The sequence below is a fragment of the Psittacula echo genome, assembly GCF_963264785.1.
Source record: "Psittacula echo genome assembly, chromosome: 13".
Lineage (NCBI taxonomy): Eukaryota > Metazoa > Chordata > Aves > Psittaciformes > Psittacidae > Psittacula > Psittacula echo.
The window spans coordinates 8616643-8639871 of NC_137749.1; the positions used below are offsets into that span (position 1 = coordinate 8616643).

Below are 23229 nucleotides of genomic sequence, written 5' to 3' on the forward strand. Positions count from 1 at the left end.
TGCATTAAGCAAGAAGAAGCATCCTTTCCCTTTTACTGATGGGAAACTGAGGCAGGAGAAGACTCAGTCACTTTTTTGAAGTTTACTAAGGCAATCCGTGGTAGCACCAAGGAAACTGTGTTTCTCCATTGTCCTTGTCCAGTACCTCAACTGTTCACTGTCCACCTCTATTCTCACCTGATCAAGTGCAACCAGAAGCATTGTGAAAATATGGCTGAAATACTCTAGCACAGGAAGGATCAAGCACTAAAGGCCCTACAGTTATGAGCAGTTTGAGTCAGTTCTGGTTGCTGTACTTGATGATTTCCTTAGTCTATCAAACCAGAACCACCCCAGCTCATCAAAGCAATAAAGATCATGCTAAAGAATTTAAAGCAGTAAAAACCACAAGATCAGGTCTTTGGAAATACAGCAAGGGTCTGATCAGTTCCAGTCCTGTTTTGGGCTGTAGTCAGGGTCAGATACTGCACCGAATTACCCCCTCTGGGTATCACAAACCACATGACCTTAGCACAGCATCACCCAAGGGAGAGGAGGGTCTTCAGTCTTGTGATGTTAATCACCATTGTAAGGGCTTCTTGAAGATGCCCATGTGTCTACATGCTGGTGTAGATCTTGGGTGGTGCTCTGAGCTTCAGCAGTCATTCTCCGAAATTTCTGAAGGTAGACAATGATGAAGATAATAAAGATACCCTGGAGGAAAAGGAGGATGAAAAGACAGAGCTGAGAGAGCAGAGCCAGGATGCAGTACCAGTACTGGCATGTGGCAATGATCTCATCTTCTGTCAGATAGGCAATGATCCGGCCCTGCAGGTGAGCTGGGGAGCTGCATCTCACATCCCTGTATAAGGTCCGATTCTGCTGCCACTGGAGCCAGGAGCGCAAGTAGAGGATGTCGCAGCTGCATTCCCAAGGGTTGCCCTGCAGGTAGACGACCTGAAGGCTCTTTAGGTTGTCAAAGAGCCCATTGGGAATAGAGGTGAGCTTGTTGTAACCAAGGTGGATAATCTCAGCTGAAGGGCGGAAAGCAACCGGTAGTTTTGCTACAGTTAGGCCTTTCGAAGTGCAGTCGATAATGGTGGTTGTACACTTGCATAGCACAGGGCACGTAGGTATCACAAGTGGGAGGAAGCCAAGGAGGGGCAACAAGAGAATTCCACTGTTCATCTTCATCTGCAAACACTCCCCTGGTGAGACTGGATGAGGTGGAGACCAGGCAAGTAGACACCATGCACTCTAGGATCACAGCAGGTCTTTTGCTGGTTTGTTCTGAGAATGAGTTTCTAAAGTTGGATGAATTTGCTGTCCTTCACAGGAGATGCGAGAGCTCTGAAAAGAACAGAGTTAAAAGAGGCATGCAACTTCTTGGTCTCTTATTACAGAAGGAATGTTCCTGGTCTTCCAACCCTGGATTTGAGGAGGGATATGAACAGATGGCTACTGGGAGGCTTAGCTGCAGCCATCAAATTTATTTCAACTAGTCCTCAGAAGTGTACAGGAGCTGCTTGTATTTTCAGCATTACTGGAGGCGCATTACTAGGGTAGTGAAGAAAATTAATGTGAAGGAATCAAAATTAGAATACGAAACTGCTCATGCCTTATCACAGCTCTGAATCACAACTGTAAGCAAAGCTTCGTTCATGCAAACTACAAGAGGAGATTCAGACATAAATGTAGTGTTACCACAAGCAAAAAATAGCCTTTCCAGTTTTGAAAAGAAGTGATAAACAGTCCTTGGCCAGCAGAGAGGCTACTGACCACCAACAGTGGAGGTCAGTGGAGTTTTCCATGCTAGATATTGCTCCAGCAGGTGAATAATCTCCTACTGGAGCTTTGGCCATACTGGGAGACACAGGTCAATGAGCTGTCTGTGTTGCAGTCTTGCACCACTGAACACATGAGCTGCTGTAACTTCTCTAGGAGAAGAACTACACATACCTGCAAGGCAGTGCTTTTCTGTGCAAATAAGACATAAAATGAACAAAATTACCAGAGGTAACTCTGTTGACTTACCACAGTAGTTCAATCCTTGCTTTCTTGCTGGCTTTACAAGACAAGAGGAAGGTCGTAAGGCAGTGCAGCCAGCACAAGAGTGTTTGCAGCTGCACAGCTGAGCTCCCGGATAATCCCCTTGCAGCTGGCTGGCAAGATAAGGGTCAGGGTCATCCCAAGGACACCTCCCACACGAGGCCTTCCTGCAAGTTTGCTGCATGTCACCGGAAGCTGAGGCTTCATTGAGCAAGTATTCCAAGAAACGGGAACTGACACTGCTCACAAGAACATGTTTGCCAGGAGAGATGCTGACAGTACTGATAACTGTGATTCTGGGCCCATAGGCTTGGTCCGACAGAAACATCACAAAGGCTCAATTGCAAAGTAGTAACTCACAATGCATTTCAACCTGGAAGGTGACATTACTGATCTGCACCACACTCTCTGAGCACTGTAGCCTTTGGTTTCTCCATCTCATCAGGAAGACCACATTTGGCAGAGTGGGGAGACCTAGCACTTTGTAGTGTGCTGAGCCTGAGGTTTCACTTGAAGCAGTGACACAAATTACTCTAAATTAGCCGTGGAAGAAAATGGACTTTGCTGAAAAAAATGGACTTCCAGTGACCACAGTAGTGTCAATAGTTGAGCCAAGGAGAAAGATCAGCCAGGCACCTGCATCCTCTCATGATAGTTACACGGTTAAAATGTAACTCTTGACATTTCACTGTCTATATCAAAACAAACCTGTTAGATTCACAGGAAGGATAACAGACTGGGAAAAATAGTGCTCTGAGGACTGCTCTTTAGGTAGCCAAGGGAGTCGGCACCTCTCAACAAGTGTAGCCTGGAGTTACTGATAACAGACTGACCACATCCTTTATTCAGAAGTTGCATTATAGAAATACACTTGAATAGGTAAGGCCAAGTGTCAAAACTATATTTAGGTAGAATCTTGTCTTCTCAAGGCCATCACACCTTCACAGATATTTTTCTGCCATCAGAGCATTTGGCTATGCTCCTTAGGATAAGGCCACCAGAATTACATTGTGAAACTATTGCTGCATTGGGCACAACTCTCCGTTGCCTTGTACTGCGCACATCATACAGAGCAGAAACGATGAACATCCTGAATATGCTGATGTTAAAAGAATTTAGGATGTAAGCAGCAGCAGAATTTGGCGCTAACCAAGGAAAAATCTCCAATGCCCTGAACAAAACAAACTTTAAATTTCTGGAAAGTTGGAGCAGATCACCCCAGTTGTTTCACTGATAGGCAGAGCAGGAAAGAAGTTAACAAATTAATCTAGTTTGTCCTGCAGGGCCTGGTTTCCACTTGGGAGCAGCTTGACTACTTTCTACTACTAAGCTACTACTACTATGTTTGCTCAGCAAACTTACCTTGTCTCTTGCATTTGGTGCTACATTTACTCACGTCAGATGAATGGCAGAGAGCTGATCCGGAGCCAGATCCACTGTGGCTCTGCATGCAGCACAGACTTAGCAGTGCTCCTCTGCCTCCTTAAAACTGGATTTCCCAGGACTGGATCCTGCCCAGCTGCCCATTGCTGATTTAGACACTGCTCCTAGGGGAAGCTTAAAGATAGAAGATCTTCAAGTTTATCTTGTCTAGCTTCTGACATCAACAGGCCAGGAATCACATCAAGAAACCCTGCCTGAAGCCTTCTCTGACAGAATCAGACAAAAGGAGAAACAGTGTCAGTTTTGCCCTCTCCTACCCATAACGTATCACCAATACTGCTCAAGGGAACTGAAAATTAAAAAGGTTGTTGTTTTTGAATGTATTTATTTCACTGATCAATTCAGGTAGTAAACATTAATAATAATAATAATCATTTAATAAAATGGATATGGTTTAAAAGGTTTCATTTTTCTTTTTTCACAATGACAAAATGTTCAAACAGAAATTTACAAAAAATATATATTATAATAACCCAACAGATGGACAAGAAACAAAGAGCCTAGGAATGGAGCAAGGGATGGGGAAAATGCGTGGCAGGAGCAAGCCAGAGTTAAAGCACAGCAAGAGTTTGTGAGGAGGAGCAGGTAATGCCATTGCAAAGCACGGAGAGTGGGACCCCCTCCTTCTCTGGGGGGAAGCATGCGGGAAGGCAGCAAGGACTGCACAGGCAGCGGCACACAAGGAGTTCATGCCACGGCTCCATTCCCAGCCAGGCACAAGGTCTGAGATGTTATACTGACAGCCCCAGCTGCAGCCTAGGATAGCTCTGTAGAGCAGGACACCAGCCCTGCAGCGACTCGCTCAGCAGGGCAAAGCTTGGCAGAGACGTGGGAATGTGCCTGGAGGTACAGGGGTCGCATATGAAGCTGTGGAGGGCTGCATGAGGGGAGGTGTTAAATTGCTTTCCTATCCACACTTCTCACTGCCAGAGCCAAATGGCCAAGCTACATTGGTTCAAGAGTCTCTTCTCCACTTACTGTGCAGCTCAATGCTGTAGTATGAAACACTCCTCCTTTAATAAAGAGATGCCACCTTTTAGGTCAGAGTCAGAAGCCCTGGTGCCCCCAAAGTCAGTCTCTAATCCTGTTCCACACAGCCCCCAAACTGGTGCTCTGTGCAGGGAACCTCCTGCACGGAGACATGATTTCAGCAGTACCACTGCCCCTCTGCAGAAGCCATCTCTAGTGCCTCACTCCTGGGCATTCTGTGGACAAGTTGAACAACCTTTATCAGCTGCTAGCCAAAGGCTTCAGCTCGCTGTAGGGGACTGACTTGTGTCTACTGACTTGACGTAGGAGCCATGTGCACTGAGCTGATGGAGATTTCCCCACCCAGAGGGACAGACCCTCAGTAATCCTGCCTCTCTGTGACCAGTGTACCCAGTGCTCTCACCAGCATACAGCACTTCTGCACACAGCCCAGCATAAAAGCTGTCAGCTCCTCTATGTCTATACTCTAGAGGGTAAAGGTCTCCTTTGTTTTCTAGGAATGAATCTGTTTGAAAGAGGAACATGGAGGCAGCTCCTCTTTCAGGCTACTCCCCTGCTCAAGTAAGCACACTGCACAAAGATAGGCTGTATTTCCTCCTTAAGCACCTTGGTCCTGCATGTTATTGAACACAAGCTGAACCCTTCTACTCTCCTAGGCTGGCACTGCCACTGTTGCTCATGAGCCAAATATAGGGGAAAATTAAAGAAAAACCAATAATTGTTGGACACTGCTCTTGCCCAGCTTGTACATTTCTGCCAAGGGGCTTCCACCCTTGCTTTGTCCTTCCACCCTGTGCCAGGGTCTCTGCCCTGCCCCTACAGCCCATGTTCAGGCTAAGCAGGGGCTCTGTACAGTGAATAACTGGAACCAGCCAACCTACTCACCACCTGGACAAGCCCTGCAATGCCTAATAACATAACTCAGGGTCTTGGCCATTCCTGGCCAACACTGTGCTTCCTACCCAGGTAGATCTACGAGGGAGTCAGCAATGGAGGAACAGACAGAAAAGGGGAAAGGAGACAGAAGATCAGGCTGGGAGCCAGAGGAGCCGAAGGGTCCAGCCCATGGTAGCACTCCCTGGAGTCGGAGAGAAGAGTCAAGTGTGTCTCTCTCCCTGATTCCCTGCAAGCGCGGCAGTGTGAGACCTGCCCTGTCAGCCCCATCACGCTCCAGGGCTCTGCTCTGGCTGGACTAAAGTTAAAAATACTGCAGGAAGCAAGAACAGGACAGAAGCTGCTGGCCAACAAGTGCTCTTATCTCTGCCCAGCAGATCCACCAGCCTTCCCAGCACTGAGACAGGAAAAGCCTTGGACCAGGGAGGGGGAGAAAGGATGAAACCCAGGGGAAGGGCAGGGGAGGAAGTGCCAAGTCTGCTGGGCTGTGCTCAGCCCCATGCAGTGACACTCCTGCACACGTGACCCCACACCTGCCTGGGCAGGCAGCTTGCAGATCTCTGGAAGGAGTCTACAAAAACTGGTCCTTTTCTCAGCAGCAGCTCAGGGCCAGCAATGCACTTGTAGGACCTCAAAGCCTGCGGCTAGGGCCCAGCTCTGCATTCAGAGATGGATTTCAGCCCTAAGGTTTCTATCCCTTCCGAAGCAGTCCCAACCAAGTGTTCTGGCTGCCACAGTGCTTTTCAGAACAGATACTCCAGACACACTGCAGCTGGATGACCAGAGCTAAACCTCACCCAGCTAGCAACTGCAGGATTCTGGGGTTCCTCTACCAACACCTCCAGCTTGCCGTGAGAGGAAACCATGGCTGGGAAAGTGCTCATTCACATCATCTCCTCCTTGCAGGCAGCAGTCAACAACTCATCCTCTCTGCTAGAAAAGACAAAACTGAGAGCAGTAGAAGATGTTTTCTTCTAACTGACCTCGAGAGACTCAGTCCCTCACCACTCAGTGCAAAGATCCTGGAGTTTTTCGATAGGAAAACTAAACCCAACCAACCAAACAAAAAACCCAGGCAGGAAACCAGGCAACCATCAGGACCCCTGAGCAGGTCAGTGCACAGAGAAACCCCCAGCCCCAGCTCTATGCGCCACAGCTGGCTTCAGGCTGAGGAGCCCGATCAGCACAGGTCAAACTCACAGGAAGGTATGGCTGCCTTTACAATGCTTGTGCTGGCCCCAGACAAGGGGAATGGGGAAGGGGGCACAGCACCTCAGTTGGGAGTAAACATTTACGTGCATTGACACAGATAGTCAAGTTCGTACACCAGAGAAACCAGGACTTTAAATACCAGAGCATTCCCAAACAAGAGATTAGTACATGGGAAAGGGACATCTTTTTCTTTTCTCTTTTTCTTTTTTAGGATGTCTTAGAGACTTCCCAGGCTATTTTCTTTAAAAAAAAAAAAAAAAAAAAAAAAAGAAAGAAAAAAGAAGAATAATTATTAAAAAAGAAATACGCATCAGTAAACTGTTAAGTGAACAGCCTCCTCCACAATCCAGCTGACCGCAAAGCCAGCACTGCTGCTAATAAATTAGAGGGTGCGGGTGCAGCTCTTGCCCACAAGTCTCTATACAACAGGAAACCTTTTCTAAACGTCCACAGCTCTTGCCAGGCCTCAGATGGTCACTGGGGAATTCCCTCTGCCCTCCGAGTGCCTGCCTCTCATTGATCCTGCATCTGCTGCTGCATCTTCTGCAGCATCTCTTGCATCCGTCGTAACTGCATGAGATACAAAAGAGATAGTCAAAAAGGGGTCTGCTGTGGCCTGAAGACGGTCATCTGCAGTGGGCACAGTCCCTTGGAGCTGAAAAAGGGATGCCTCGGGTAGTATTAACTTCTGCCTGAGCACAGAGACATTTGTATCTGAGGTGGAATGGAACCATGTTTCGCTGACAGAGGAAGCCACAGCTTTCACACCCTGCCCTCCACAACAGGAGCCCATGATGGTGAGAGGCAGGAGTGGGAAGCCCCAGGACAGCCTTCATGGGGAAATCCTGGAAAAAGTCCTCATATTCCATCCCCAACACCAAGGAGCCCAAGGCAGAAACAGCTCTCACCTCCTCATCCTTCATTTTGATCAGCTTCTCTGTCTCAGTGTCTGGTGTTGGGAGAGGCAGGATAGGAATCGGGCTTTCTATCCTGTTGTCCTGAGTCAGCTTGCTAGAGAGATGGAGAGAAGGGAGAAACGCAGTCAGTTAGGGTTCAGGCTGGCTGGCTTTGGTGTCCCCACACGATGGCTGTCACTCATGATAGCAGACCTGTCAGCAATGCAGCAGCATGCACCCAGCCAAGTGGAGGGGCTGTGGGGCAATCTAGCCCAGAGGTGTGGGATGCACTCAGATGCATAACGAGACCAAAGGCAATGACATTTTTCAAAATGAAGCCTGTGGGGAGCTAACAGGGAAAATCCAAACCAGGCTCACACTGAGAGCAAACACAGAGAGGGCTGATGTTTCTGACCACCTTTCATAGCTGCACTGGCGAGCTTAGCAGAGACATTTACAGACAATTTAACTGGTTTCCTTTGGCTCCTATGGGCACGTGCCTATGCAGCATCGATGCATACTACCAGCATCCCTAAGGCACCATATGCTCACCAGGGTCCTTTTCTTTCCAGGACAATAAAACCAGAGGAGTAGTTTAATTGCTACAAGTCTTGATAACAAAGCCTGCCCTCACATTCAGGAGGTGGTAGACAACAGGCATGGCACAGCAGCACTGTGATGAGGGCTGGGGTGCCCATCAGTGCAGGCTGGAACAGAGGAAGGAGGTGACTTGCTTACAAAAGTCAGAGGACAAGGTGGTAATGACCGAAGATGCCTGCGCTGAAACGGAATTCAAAATGCCACTTGCAGGCGTTTACCACTTGGAGTCACCATTGGCTCATTATTGAGTTAATTCCAGTTCTAGAGCTAAGGATCTCCTCCCAGAACATCTCTCTAGAGGACCCTTATCCCACTGCTAGAAATGGCCACGGTCTGATTTATGAGACCTTTTCACTGACAAAGAACTAGCCATGCAGTGAGAAATGGCACCAAACAACCTTTTCTTAAGCTGAATAACTGCTTTTTCATCATGCTCTTCTTTTAATAGATACACAGCCTACCCAAATAGCAGCAGTGACACTTCTCTCAGATCTCTAACATTTAACACAGCTATTTTTGGACTCCCTATTCTCACTGTTGAAAAAGACAGGCTCCTCTGCTATGCAATAGTACTGAGATACACTGTGTGTGAACAGAATGCGCCAACCTACATGTTTGCACACATGCAGGACTGCTCCCTGGTGAAGTGCAGCCATGTCTGCAATGTGGCAGCACAGAGCTACCCAGCCAGTTCAGGCAGGAAGTGAAGGGGATGGTTTGCAACAAATGAGCCAAGACTTACTAAACCTAAAATGTGTCACCAGTATTGCAGTCATGGAGGGAAGAAGGAAAAAGAATTAAGATGTTTCAAATTAGAAGCCTGTGAGTGTTCTGTCTTCTATTTTCTGATCATTGTGACTAAAACCACAGAGAATCAAATGCAATGGGAAGACAATGCAGAGACATCTTTGGAGATGTGTTAAGAGTCTTGCTAATTGCCTGGACTCTGTTGTCTCAGAAACAACAGCATCCCAAGGGTCATGCTGTGATTTGGACACAACCACACACTACAGAATGCCTTCCTCTCTGGCAATGCATGTAGTTATCAGCCACCAGAGAAACGATTTATCCCCTGTTTCATTAGGCTGGATTTATTTCACCCAGAGCTAGGAACAGCTCTTCAAAATAATCTCCAGGCCTGTTTCTCAAGATCTACATGGGGAATCCTCATGGATTCTCAGAAGCATCCCCATCATGGGTTCAGGCTGTGACAGACATGCTTGGATTTGCTATTTTAGTCCCTAGTGCCAATCCCCAGACTGCAGCCCAGCCCAGCATGTCCCCAGCAGACACAGAGCGTTCTGATGAACAAGCTCTCGTGAGAGCAACCCCAGCTCTGCAGTGAGACACCCCTGCCACCTCTGGATAAAGCCACACGGACCCACCTGGTCATTTGTTGGATGCACTGAGCTCGGTAGTTCTCATAGTGGACGTCGCAAGTGACGTCCTTCAGGTCATGCATGTGTGTCCGGATCAGCATGTTCCGTAGCTTCACAAAGTCGCAGTGTGCCTGGTTTTCCACTGCAGAAGCAACAACAGGAGAGTGCTTGGATGTCACACCTCAGCAGCCCTTTCCAGGGAGACCCTTCTCACCTCCCAGCACCCAGGCTGGACTAAAACTCCCCCCAGGGCTCATTTCTTATCCTCTGCCACTGCCTGGGGCTCTCCCCCTGGCCCTGGCTCAGGCCTCGATAATGCTCGGAGCCTCTCAATGCTGAGGCCAGGCTGCTCAAGTCACTGTGTTCCTGGGACTTTTTCTGGGCCAGAGTATTAAGCACGTGCAGAACAGCCCTGAAGGAGGATGCTGCTCCCAGGTACATGGGATGCCACTGTTATAACCACAATGAGCACAGCCAGTGCTAGTGGCAAACTGCTTATCTCCTCAGACTTCTGGACTGAATGAAAGGCCCCTGTAGGCTCCAGGCAGCTCTGCAGGACTCCACAGGGCAGTGCTGTGTTCAGTAGCTGTGTGCCTGCCTTGGTGATCACCATTTACCTCTCTGCAGGGCTGGGGGAAGCCGCTGTGTCAGGCCCAGGTTCTCACAAAGCTGATCTCCCTGCCAAATGTCAGCACTCCTACAGATACAGACCCCTCTGGAGCCAGTGAGAGAGCAGAGCCAGCAGCTGGGCAGCCCAAGCAGTGGGTACCAGCCTACAAGTGCACACACAAGCTTTTAGGAACTAAAGCTGCAAGAGCTTAACACAATGCACCAGCATGGGGGAGTCAGCAACAGCAGCAAAAGCCATTCCAGGGTTATTCTGCCTATGTGCCTTACAAAATCCCTTTAGAAAGGGAGAAAGTTAGAGACAAACACACTGTGCACAAGCACAGCCTCCAGCCCAGCAACTCCAGCACATACAGGACCAGCCGCAAAGGATAGACTGCGGGAAGGTTTCTGATTCAGTTTGACTGAGGGCAGTGGCTTCTCCCCAGAAACTAAACTGGCAATGCCCAGTCACCCTCCTTGATAAGCAGCCCTATCCTACTGCATTAAAGCCCAGGCATTCTCCCATTCACACTGGAGCCTCTCTTCTTCAGTCTGTCACAGCTTCAGAGGCAGGGCAACTGCTACACTCCCAGTAACAGACCTCCTGAGCCAGTTCCAGTGCCTCTGTCTCTACCATGCCTTGTCCCCTGACATGTGCCAAAGGTGTCACAGTCACGGCTGTGTAGAGGTAAGCTCTCCCCTGCCATCCATTACAAGTGCGTGCCTGTTCTTCCCTCACCCCTGCCTGCCCCTCTCCCAGGCACCACATGCTTACCTTCCACAATGCCCCAAGGGTACAGTCGTCCACGGACTCGCTGGCCTTTCGCCTCCACCACAGTGTTACTGCCGATGACGGCAAAGGGAGCGCTCTCCTGGAATGAGAGGCACTGCTGAGCCCAGGGCTGCCTGCAGATCCCTCCTCCAAGGGTTTAAACTCAGGAGTGAGGAGGCAGGTGCTGGAAAGGCCTAACCCTACAGGGACATCCACACGTGCCACAGTACAGGACATCACAACCCACTTGCAGAGAAAAGCCTACGGCACTGGGATCTCCCAGCCTGACCTCTTCTCAGCTGTCCTGAGGGAAGCTGTGTCTCTGCTGGTGCTTGCATCCCTTCTTTCCTCTACAAGGAAGCCAGAGTAGAGAGGCTGGGACACCAAGCAAATGGGACAATGTAGGCCAAGAGCTTGTCCAGGCAGTGATGGACAGGCTTGCTCCTCTCTGCTCAGAAGAAAGCCAAAGCCCATTGCACCTCTCTGCCAGGAGAAACAAGGACATAGTGCATGCATACAAAGGGCTGGCTCAGCATGGGATAGGTTCAGGCCTGGGCTACTGGGGCCTCCAGACAGGCCTATATGATCATGTTGTCTCCCCCCATGTAACTAATGTGTCACAGTGGTGCCTCATCACTCACAAATCACTCCTCCTTTCTCAAGGAATCACTCAGAAATAGGTGTTTGCAAATACTGTACAACACAGCCTTCATCTTAAACATAGGCTGAGGTAGACTGAAGAAAGACTGACACTGTCTGGTGGGAGAGCAGAACTGCCATGGCTTCATGCCACTCTTGACTTCATGGCAAGGACACCTGCACCTTCTTCAGGCTATCTACCATGTGAGCCGATGTAGGCTGTCCCTTGGGTATCAGTAGCACAAGGCTTTGGCACACATGAGGCAGCTCTGGCTCCTTCTGGAGCAACCTACACACCCATGAGCCTGACTTCCCAGACCCCGCTGAGCAGGTTCCTTACCTTCAGCTCTCTGTCTTGCTGTTTGAACTCCTCATCTTCATCAGAGTCACACTCAGGAAACTGGTACACTTTAATGCCAAATTTGTCAATCTCTTCCCGGATCTGTGTCCGTGCAAGACAAAACCGAAAGGACACAACACTGAGCAATACAGAAATGCTGGGTTTATTCCCTGTTTGTGCTACCATGCTATAGCCTACAGATGGTGACAGGATTTGATGTTTCTACAGAGCTGGTCTCTCTAAAGACACCAAGCTCCCTTCTCACAGCACAGCACTGCTGCAATCAGATTTACAGGTACTGTGTGTGTATATACCTATGCACATACACACTATACATATATATGTATACATATATACATAAATACATAGATATATATATGCATATATGTCCCCTCCCTCCTCATCCCATCCCAACCACTACATTAGGTATAATCCTGTAGAGATAGAGCATCTCACCCTCTCTTTCAGCTTTCGGATCTCAGAGGGGATCAGGCAGTCAGCTTTGGCAATCAGGGGCACAATGTTGACCTTCTCATGCAGAGCCTTCATGAACTCCACATCCACAGGCCTCAGTCTGCAGCAGAGATGAGGCAGGACACTATTAGCAAGGACACACTGAGCAGCTTCCCCTCCAGCCTCTCCCACCCATCCAGCACGAAGGGAAAAGGACAGGGCTGCCACAAGAGCCTGCAGCAGCACAGGGACAGCCCTCAGCTAGAGCTGTATCCTCAGGAAAGCTGTCTCAGATTTTAGCCACTGAATGTCTCACACAGACACAGGCCAGGTATTTGTGCTGTTCCAACCTAAATACTGCCCAGGCCACAGCCTAGAGCCTCCTTCCTGCTGCCCTGTGCTGCAGGCAGCCAACACGGCCCCTCCAGCCGCTCCAGGCTGGCACATGTGCCAGCAAGGGGAAGGGACTGAAGGCACCTTAAAATTCCCTTTCCTACCCATCAGTTAGGCTTAGCTAGATAGGAAGATACATCTGTGTGCCATTATTTCTCCTTATTTCCAAAACAGCCTGTAAGGCCTGGGGGAGATCTGCTCTGCCTGATCACAGGCAGTCTGTCATGCCAGCAACAGGGAGGGAGGTGGTGTGACGCTCAGCTGAGCGAGAGCATCCAGATGACGCTTCTGTACCAACAGCCCTACCAACATACAAGCTGCTATAGGGCAATCCTAGGGCACAAGGGTCCTCCCTCTGGGCTGAGTTACACCCTGGCCCTGGAGTGGGGGCTCTCACCCGTGCCCAAAGGGCGAGATGAAGTAGAGGCAGCAATGCACTCGGTTGTCCTGGATGTTCTTGCGGTTCAGGCCACTCTCATCACGGAAATACTGCTCAAACTGCTGGTCAATGTAGTCGGTGATGGGCTTCCAACTGGGATGGGCAATTCAAACAAAACAAAATCATGTTTAACAGGACAGTGTCTCCTAGGCAGTATAAGGCAGCATCATCCCCTTTCTGCTGCCAGACCCCTTTTCCTGTGAAGCACCCACAGAAAACAGATGTGACCAAGGACTAGGAGGAAGACAGCGGTGGCCTGCTCACCACTCAGTGTTGTTAACAGCATCTCCAAAGCCTGGTGTGTCCACTATTGTCAGCTTCAGCTTGACACCCTTCTCCTCAATGTCCACCGTGTGCTTGACGATCTCCACCGTCTGGTTGATTCTCTCTTTGAACAGGAACAAGTGAGTTAAAGCCAGGCAGTAATGCTGGGGATCTCCACTCACACCCACAACAATCCAGCTCCTTCCTTATCACTGAGCACAGTAACATGGGTTTCACCCTGATCATCCTCAAAGGAGCCTCAAGGGAGTGGTACTATGGGAGGCCAGCAGCAGGCAGGCAGACAGACTGCGAAGATACACACAGCTCTGAAGTGCTTGTAGCCCAGCTGTGCTGAACATCTTGTCCAGTCACTTGGGAAGGGGAATCCCTACCACACTCCAGCATCCAAGAACAGAAGACAAATCTCAACATCTCAACGCAAAGGGCTAATGCTGCTCTGCAGCCTCATCTTCCCTGTATAGGCCAGAAAGGCCCTACAGCCAAACCCCTTTTGCTCAAATACTAGTGCCCCTGTAGCCAGTAAAGGAGAGCAGGGCAGCAACAAACAACAGGGCTGAAACCCAGCCAAGCCTGTAGCAGCTACAGGAACCAAAGTACTATTCCTTAGGACACTTCAGATCCCTGAACACAAGAACATTCACCCCATTTGTCCCCAACTTACCTTCTGCATTGAGGAGCTTTCTGTCTTTATAGAGGTCTGTCAGGAACAGGCTGTTCACCAGCGTGGATTTGCCCAGACCCGACTCTCCTAATTGACAGAGTGCAAAGGGGAGGAGGGAGAAGCAAGCGACATGACCCACTAATTGACTTACAAATCAAACTCTGAACAAGGCTTTGAATCCTGAGCCAGAGGAAGCGCAGGAGATGAGCTGTCACAAGCTGTTTATCAGCATTAAATTTTTCAAGCAGTGGGAGGACTTTTGCTGCAAGATGTCTCAATCCTTGTACAAATGTAATCTCCCAGCTCCTCCCCCTCCCTTCCTTTCCCTTGGACCCTGGCTGACTCTGCCTTCGCCCCCCAAATCAGCCACTCTGTTGGAGGAGAAGCTTGCTCGAGTGGGTCAGGAGGGGCCCATCCTTCCTGGGGGAACTGCAACAAAGGCTGAGGAGCAAAGCAAGGTCTGAGACAAGGACCAGAACAGAAGCAGGGGAGGATCCAGGTGCTAAGGGAGTACCTAAGGGAAGTGAGGAGAGCTGGTCACCTCCCTGCATCCACCATGTGGCTCAGCCACGTCCATGCACGGCCTTACCTGCAACCATCAGGGTGAAGTCGAAACCTTTCTTCACAGATTTTCGGTGGACCTGGTTTGGCAGGGTGGCAAAGCCCACGTACTGCTTCTCATGGTCCTGCAGGGCAGAGGTGGATGGGAGCAGGTCAGGGTGTGCCACCCCTCCTGCTCGAGCCTCACGCAGTGACAGGGAGCTGGACTCAAAAAGCCCCTGAGGCCAAGGGCTGGAGGAGAGGTTGGTCCCTGCCCTGGCAGCAAGGCAGGGCAGGGCACGCACCTCCTCTATGCTCAGGGACTTCTGCACTTCCTACAGACAGACATGGAGAGCCACCTCCTCCCAGCCACAGTCCTGCCTGGCTGCTCTCACCTCCAACACAGCAGTTCACAGCAGCCTCAGCACAGAGAGCGCAAGAGAAAAGGCACATCCCACCATTCCAACCAGAGAGCACATCTGGGGCTGCTACTGACCCACAACCTTCCTAACTCTCTGCTCCTCCGGCACAGTCACAGGCTCCCTTCACAGCAGGGTCACCAAGCATCACTTCTCCCCCAGTCTTTCAGAGTCATTTTTGTATCTCTCCCTCCAGAGGTGCGTGCAGTACAGGATGGAAAGCTCTCTGTAATTAGCACTCCAGGGCTCGTGGTGCCCTGAGCCGTGTCTGGAGGCACGGTGGCTTGGCTTCGTCTTGACCTGAAAGGGGATTATTTCTTGCTGTGTCACAGCCACTCCTGGCTGAGTAAGAGGAAATCCTGTGTAATCTCTAGTGTTATTTCTGAAGAGAAGGAGCACAGGAAGTGGGACGATGAAGAAGTATTGATAACACAGGTGAGATGCTTTTGTTGAGGGTATTACATACAGTATTACTAGAACATTGCCTACTGTCTAACCACCCTCCAAAACACAGCCCCCTGTCACTGAGCACTCTTACACCATAAAAGGCACAGCCACCCCACAAGCGTGGCACACGCTGTGTACAAGCACGCTAAGTGCACACAAGGAGTGACATGACCAAAGGTGTGTTTCACAAGCACATGGCATGCATCCCACAGCCAGGAGCACACACAGCCTGGGATGTGCCCTAGGGTACACATGTCCTAGGCTCATGCAGGGTACATCCTGAAAGGTGAACACGGCTCATCTGTGGATTCACAGATCTGCTCCAGGTACTGCCCTCAGCTTGGGCTCAGCACACAGCCTGCTGCTCACAGCTCCGGTGGATGTGGGTAACCATGGACCCATCCATCCACCTGAGCACCGCTCATCCTGGTCTTTCACAGCCCACACCCCCACCACAGTGCGTTCCCTCCCCAGGCTCTGTTGCAGAGGGAGGTGCACACCTACCCTGGCAAACACTTCCATTCTCATATACTTTCCAAACTAGACCCAAGGGGAAGCAGCCACTCACAAATGCCTGAGCTTTGGACATCACAGACAGCATCACTGAAAATAAACATACCCCTGGGGTTCACACTACAGGCAAATCCACAGAGCCTCAAAACCAGCCTCAGCCACCACCTGGCCATGGATACCTTCAAGCACACGGCTGTCCTCACCCCACAGCTCTCTGGCACTGGCTCTCCATGCACAGCAGGGAAGAGCTCTGTTTCTCTGTTTATCTCCATTCCTCGAGCACACGCTCAAAGAAACACAAATCACAATCCAGCGTGTCAAGCTTGAGGCACCTATTTCCATACTGCAAGTGAGCAATGCAGCTCCTGCGCAGCCCCCTACAGCCTCTGGCTGCATGTCCACACGTGTGAGCATCCTTGGGCAACCTCAGCCACACAAACTGCAGAGTCCCAGTGGGGACATTCAGCAGGGAGGACACAGTCTCCTCCTTCAAATTTATGGCTGCTCTGGATCTGCCCACTCAGACAGGACAGACATGGCTGATGGCCATCATGGCCCAAGGACTTTGGCAACCTAAAGCACCAGTGCAGTGAGCAGTGGTGAGACCCCAAGGTGAAAGTGATGGCAGCTCTGACGAGCTGCATGCAGCAAAGCAATGCCTGCCTGAGGGACACTGTGAACTACCACCCAAAAGGCTCAGTAAAGGGTAAACACGAGGTGAGAAATGTGATAATGGCAGGATCAAGAAAACAAGAGAAAAAGACTGCTTCCAGTCCGGTGAAGCACATCCATGGACACGACCAACATGTACATGTAACAGCCTGTGCCTCACACTGCAAGGACCACTGCTGCCCAGCGAGTGACACAAATGTACAACATCCTTCCCCTTGCGCATCTCATACAGCCAAGCTTTAGGCAGAGCAAGAAGTGACCTGCCACATACTATACCAGGCACTGGAAAGGCAATGATTACCCCTCTATCCAGTGACTTGACACAGGGAATAGTACTAGTAACGTGCTATTAAACTGTAATCGGGGCTTGGGGTGTGTTTCTCTTACTTTCTTTGTTTTCTAACCTGGATGACTAAAGGCTGACAATGGAGATACTGGGGAACTGAGCTCTGGTGCAACCCCACTTACTGCAGCCAAGTGTAACTGGCTGAACCTGATCTCTCATTTCTGTTCAGCCCAACCAAGAAAGCATGGATTTACTGTACCTTTGGGTACCTCCCTATAGCTTGGTGGAATCACATCTGAAATGAGCAAAACCCAGCTGGTGCAGGACCCTGCCCTCTACCCATGACTCATGCGGTCATTTCCCTTCCCAGTAAGGAAGGTCAGTGCTGGGCGAAAGAAGAGCTTCCCTCACAGTGGGAAGCACCAGAGTCACTGGTTAAGCCCTGTCCCCAGCCATGGACATGCTGCAGAGCCCTGCTGTGAGGGTTGCTGAAGGAGGCAGGAGGCTTTCTGGGTTGTGAAAGCTAAAGTACATTAAAATACATTAACTACATGATGAGAGACTTGTACTGAGGGAGCTCCTGGAGACACCACAGCCCCCTCCTCCTGCTCCTGACCCTAACGAGCCAGCTCCCATCAAGCTGACGCAGGCTTGGACAGCCGGTCTCTGCACTGTGCTTCCCTTGCCAGCCCCAGCTGTCAGCCAAGCCAGCAGCTCTGGCACAAGGAGCCCCTCTCCCCACTGCCTCCTCCATGTGCTGTCTTTGTTCCCACTGGCGTGCTGCTCCCATGCCCCTGGGAACATGCCCCATGCACCACAGTGGTGCCTAGCAAGAGATGTGGCTGACCTTTGGGGCCCTGTCACAAACCAGAGCACCCCAGGTCAAGCAAAACATGTCTGTACCCTCCTGTGGCACACACTTGTTGGTCCACTGGACATCACAGCAACACACCATGTCCTCACATCCTTCGCTACCCAGCTGAGGTGGACAAGGCTCCCTGGCAGGCGGTGCTCTCCCTGGGAGTCCAAGCCAAGGAACAAAGCACTGGTGGGTTTACGTCCTTTTCCTGTTGAGGGTAGAAATATTTGGGATCTGCTGCCCAGAGAAGAAACCATCCCTGGTACTGAGGTGTCTACAGGGCTGTCTGTACCTCCAAGGCAGGGTACACAGCACAGCCTCCATCACTCCTGTCCTTCCCAATTCCCTCCTCAGCTCTCTCGCGAATGTGTCGGTTAAACCAGTCCAGATCTTGTGTGACTTCATCATTCAGCCTGCGGATAAATGAGGCCTTGCTGGGTATATTCAAAAGGGCTAAAATTAAACACCACAGGACCACAGAAAATTTGAAGAACAGGCCCCTCCCCAGGTCTGGAGCAAACCCCAGAAATGATGGAGCTTGTGCTGGGATCCTTCGGGGGGAAGCCCTCTCAAATGTTACAGCCTCCAGCACAAGCTGTCCAGCTCCCTCCCAGCCGGCCCTTCCTCCAGTTGTTCTCTGGCCAGGCACAGCCGCCACATCCGCATCTGCACGAACCAGCACAGCCCAGCCCCAGAGAAGAGGCAGACCCTTCACTTCCTCTCATTGCCAGAAAGCTGCTTAAATTCACAACACAAGCAGCCTGTGGGGCATGTCTGGCGTCCATCTGCTACCTCGGGCCTGGGCTCAGCGCAGGAGTATCAGCAAAGCCACTCGCCCACCAGCATAGGAAACCAGCTAGCAAAGCACAACACGATAATGCAAACCAGCCTGCGTCTGGGCACACACACACACTCCTGCCCTGATCCCCCCCGTCCCCCAGCACACAAACAAGGAATCACGGCATCAGATAATATGACACACAGAACTATGTCACACATCTATCTCCCAGCTGTCCAACACCCCCTCTGCCCTGCTCCCACAGGGGCTGCTCCCCTCCTTTCTGTCCCCACCACCTCTTCCTTACCAGCGTCTTTCTGCTGCTCTGCTCAGAGGTCTCATCTTGTGCTGCACACATCTTTTCGGGCACCATCCTCCCCCCCGCCCTGTCCCTGCTGCTCCCTGGCTCGCACAGGGCTATAAATACATCCCTGTACCTTCAGCTTGGCTGGGTGGCTTCGCTGTGCCTGCGTCCGGGGAGAAAGCAGCCGCTCCACCAGCCGCTCCTGAATAATGATCGAATCCATAACGGCGGCCGGCAGGACGGACAGCCACCGGCAGCCAAGGGAAAAAACCCCAACCCATGTGTTCCCTCCCCGCCTTCCCTATACCCATGCGGCAGCCCCCCCGCCTGCGCGTGCACACACACGCCGGGCTGGCTCAGCTCGCCTCGGCGCGGCGGCCCAGCGAGGCCAGGAGCAGAGGAGAGCCGAGGAGAAGCCCAGAGAGGAGAGCGGACTCCCACGGCAGCTGCCCGGGATTTCCTGCCTCCGCCTGTGCTGCGGGAGGAGCCTGCCAGCAAGGACAGGACAAAAGCCACCGGCCGCAGGCCAGAGCCAATGCCTCTCGCTCTGACAGTGTGCCGCGAAGGGGTTCTGCACGTACCGGATGCTGTCGCAGCCATGAGCCTGACTCCCTTTGTCAGATGGGCAGATGCAGCTGGAGGAGGTCTTGGATATCCTGACACAGGACAAAGGTTTGCCACAAGGAAGCCTGCTCTCAGCACAAGCGTACTGCTTCCAGCCCAGTGGAAGGGTCTGAAGGGTCCAGAAAGCTCCCAAAAAGCAGGGTCCAAAATGAGTGCCCAGATCCCAGTCCTGGTTGACATGCATCTGCCTCCACATGGCGCTGGGCCATCTGTTGTCTAGTCCAGGCTCTATTGCAGCCTCATCTCTAAATCCAACTGGAGTAGCAGGTGATGTGTTCTGAACCTTAGAGCAACCCTTTAAGCTTTGAAGACATTTCAAAATAACTATCTGTGTATTTGTTAAGCATAAGAACACAGCCCAGCAGCAACCCAGCATGCACAGAAAAGTCATTCACATCACAAGTCTGGGTTCGTTCTGAACCTACATGTAGGACCTGCTTTCCAGCTTTTCTATGCAGCCACAGAGACTGAACAGGAATTTATGTGGAACAGACAACAGCTGATTACTTCATATTATCATATGATTCCAGGAACTGGGGGGTTACTATCAGAGCACCTATAATAAAGCCACGTAAGATGACAACACTGGTGGTGCTGGAGGAACCTGCCCCTTGCCACACAGGTTCCTGAGCAGCTTTCTGCTCACAGATGAGGAAGGATGCAGACTGCAGCCACGCTCCCGCCTCACTTCCCAGAGCTCCCACTGCTTCTCTAGGAAGCACAGGTCTCCAGCAGTGGCTCTGCAGAGCAGCTGACCAGCAGGGCCTGTGGTGGTCACCCTTGGGCCACAACCAAGCACCCCAAGCAGGTTTTGCTACAAGGTACCAAGTTACTGCAAGGTCTCCAATGGCCTGAAGTCTGGGGGGAGCTGTGAGAGTGGAAAAGGCTTAGAAACACACCATGTGCTGAAAAAAACCTAAAGAAAAACAAAGGAGAAAGAACAGTGTTTTACCAATGCTGCAAGTCGAGGGAAGGAGACCTCAGAAGTTGCAGGCATAAGGTCCTAAAGACTGAGAAAAGTAAATGTAGAACTGGAAAACACTCCCAGAGCAGGAAAACTCCTGCCGTACAGCAGCTGTCACATCGCATGCAAGCAGCCTTTTTCCAAACCACCCTGCTCTGCCAGCAGCATCCTTTAAAGTACACCCATTGGGTTTTGTTCCCAACTGTTTCTGCATGTGACAGCCAAACAGAAGGCCTGGGCTAACAGCCAGGTGGCAGGAATCGCCACCTCTCAGAACATGTCCATGTTTGTCAGCTCTGCCCCTGCTTTGCAGCACTGCTCCATTCCTTAGGGAGCCAATAACCCTACATCAGCCTCCCAGCCCAGTGGCAGGTCAGACAATGCTCATGACAGTTTTTCTTCTTCCTAGGTGCAAAATACCTAATCCTTGCTTTCCTGACTGGAGGACTCCACCGCTGGGGTCTGCAGCTTGTGCATGACTGCAGTGGGCAGTAAGAGCAATGGCTGTGGCACACCAAAGATGCATCCAAACTTACTTGAGGTAACACAGAGGTTTCACCAGACCTTGTCTGAGGACCACAGGCCACATTGCCACCAACCACAAGCATCTTCCAAGGGCACGTGAGGACATGTTGTGACCCCATGAGCCCACTGCACCAAATCAGAGCATTCTTCTGAGCTGGGATCACAGATGAAGTCAACAACAATTTGGTTGCGACAAAACCACAGTGTTGTTTATGGCCACAGGAGCCATGCTGACAGTGCAGAGAGAACAAGGAGCTACTCTCAGACTCAGCCTCCTCTGCCTCTCCCAACGATGCTCATCTTGGCTCTCCTCCTACCTAGAGTCACCCAACCAGAAATGATGGGCCAAGGAGGGGACAGATGTGTCCCTCAGACATGCGGCATGGCACGCCCAGAGCTGTTGGCTCAGGCTGGTCTGTGTGTGAACTTCCAAATGACAACCAAGCCAATCTTATTTTGGTCCTATCCTTTCTAATTGCCCCCCCTGGTTTCCATGCAGCCCCTGGAAAGGCCCAGTGTAAACCTTCCAACAAGAAATCTCATGTATGATATACTTACAAAAGAAGTAACACACAGGATATCTCATGTGTTGTGCAGCACAGCCCAGCAGGGAAATGCACATCTTTGCCCTTTCAGGATCTAGAGCAAACCTAAACTGTTCTTCCTTGGGCTTGTGGGCCATGTGCACCTCCAACCTCATCTCCAGGCAGGTGCCAGCAGCAGCAGCTCAGGGGTTAAGCTGGCAGCAGAATCCAAGTTTCTGATTGTCAGAGCCTGGCCCCAACCTGCCCAGCACTCAGCAAGGGAAATGAAGGCCTTTGGGAGCACCAAACCCATTCCACCTCATGGATCAGCTTTTCTTTGTCAAACTGTGACAGTAGAAGAGAAAGACAAAAAAAAAAAAAAGAATAAGCACTGTCTGGGTCCTCCATGGTGCTGCCACGTTGAGCACTTGCTCACTAACAACTGGGCCAGGGCAGAGCTAAGCCATGCACCCACCCTTTTGCAACATCCCTCTCCTTTAGCTCCTTGAAGCCATCTGGTATAAGCACAGCCACAGGACTGCTCAGGGCAGGGACTGCAGCACGTGTAGGTAGAGCTGTGGTTGTGCACTAGCAGCAACAGAGCAATGTCCTACTTTTCCCTTTATTAGAGGGGATTTCTAGCCTGCAGTATTGAAGATGGTTCTAAGAAGAGGAGAGAAAACACATTAATTGTGGGTTTAGATATAAACCCACAGAAGGCAAAATTCATCCCTGGGCAGTTGGCTGGAGTGTCAAAATGCTTCTTGAGAGCAGCACATCAGCCATTTGAGGACAGGGGGGTCAAACCCCCACGCTCACTCCACACACCAGCCCAGGGAACAAAGAACAAGGAGCTGCGCTTCAGCGGCAGCGCTAATTGAAGGCAGACACAGGGCTGTGCTATTGCACAGTCATTGGAGCTGGAAGAAATACACCCAGTTAAGGAAAACACCCAGCACTCAGGACCTGGCAGCAGGGATGGGCAGAGATCAGTCACAGGGAGCTCAGCGCGGTGGGGAGAGGTGGCTGCTAACTTGACATGCAAGGAGCAAAACCAACACAAGGATGAGCACAGAGAGATCAGCACAGATCAGAGATGGGGGCAGGGAGAGGAAATTCTGTCCTTGGCTAAAAATTACAACGTCCTGGCCAGGCTCCAGCCACAACAACCACAGCCCTGCACACCTTCCTCCCCACAGCCCTCTGCTCTCATCAAAGGGGCTTTCACCTCAGCAGCTTCCACACTCACCCTTTGGCATGCCCTTAGCCAAGACGCTCAGCCTCCTGGGATGCGCAGAGGGATACAGACTGAGTGTCACCACACTGATGCAGCTGAGACATCCATCAGACAGGGGCTCAGACACATCTTTTGGCCTCAGAAATACACTGCCAATCCTGATGGTGATGTGAGCTCACTGTAAGCCCAAGCCACCTGGCTCTTCCACTCTACTGCTATAAGCAGCAAGATGAATGGAAACTAGATCCAGCTCCAGGTGTGAAAAGCTCTCCCCTAACATCAACCAGAGCATCCAGGGGAAAGTGAGTGAGGGGAAACAGTGCAGTGGAAGGAGACAGAGCCCCAGTCAGCTCAGAGGAGAGGTCACCCACCTGCAGGGGGCCGTTTTCTGGCAGAGATGCTATGTCCTAAAGACTGCAGTGCTCAGGCTCCATCCTTGGTGAACAACCAGGAGCGTGTCATGGAAGGAAAGTCTTTGGCCTGATCCATGCAGTCTTGAGCAGC

General features: G+C 51.0%; 1 protein-coding gene across 9 annotated transcripts in view; it reads right to left on the bottom strand.

Annotated features, from left to right (window-relative positions):
- Positions 1 to 1017: 1017 nt before the first annotated feature.
- SEPTIN5 (septin 5) overlaps positions 1018 to 23229 on the bottom strand; it is a gene marked incomplete at its 5' end in the record, with an annotated part of 58793 nt that continues 36581 nt past the window's right edge. For 2 of the 9 annotated variants that reach the window (XM_080628765.1, XM_080628766.1), the window contains 11 exons: positions 1018 to 1329; positions 2014 to 7137; positions 7476 to 7578; positions 9449 to 9584; positions 10827 to 10923; positions 11803 to 11904; positions 12259 to 12376; positions 13046 to 13180; positions 13352 to 13475; positions 14034 to 14120; positions 14623 to 14719. In XM_080628765.1, the coding sequence (XP_080484891.1) occupies positions 7081 to 7137; positions 7476 to 7578; positions 9449 to 9584; positions 10827 to 10923; positions 11803 to 11904; positions 12259 to 12376; positions 13046 to 13180; positions 13352 to 13475; positions 14034 to 14120; positions 14623 to 14719 (1056 nt within the window). In that variant the 3' untranslated portion in view covers positions 1018 to 1329; positions 2014 to 7080. Of the gene's footprint in view, positions 1330 to 2013; positions 7138 to 7475; positions 7579 to 9448; positions 9585 to 10826; positions 10924 to 11802; positions 11905 to 12258; positions 12377 to 13045; positions 13181 to 13351; positions 13476 to 14033; positions 14121 to 14622; positions 14720 to 18984; positions 19075 to 23229 lie in introns of those variants that run through there. The other 7 variants (XM_080628764.1, XM_080628760.1, XM_080628759.1 and 4 more) reach the window with 7 other exon arrangements.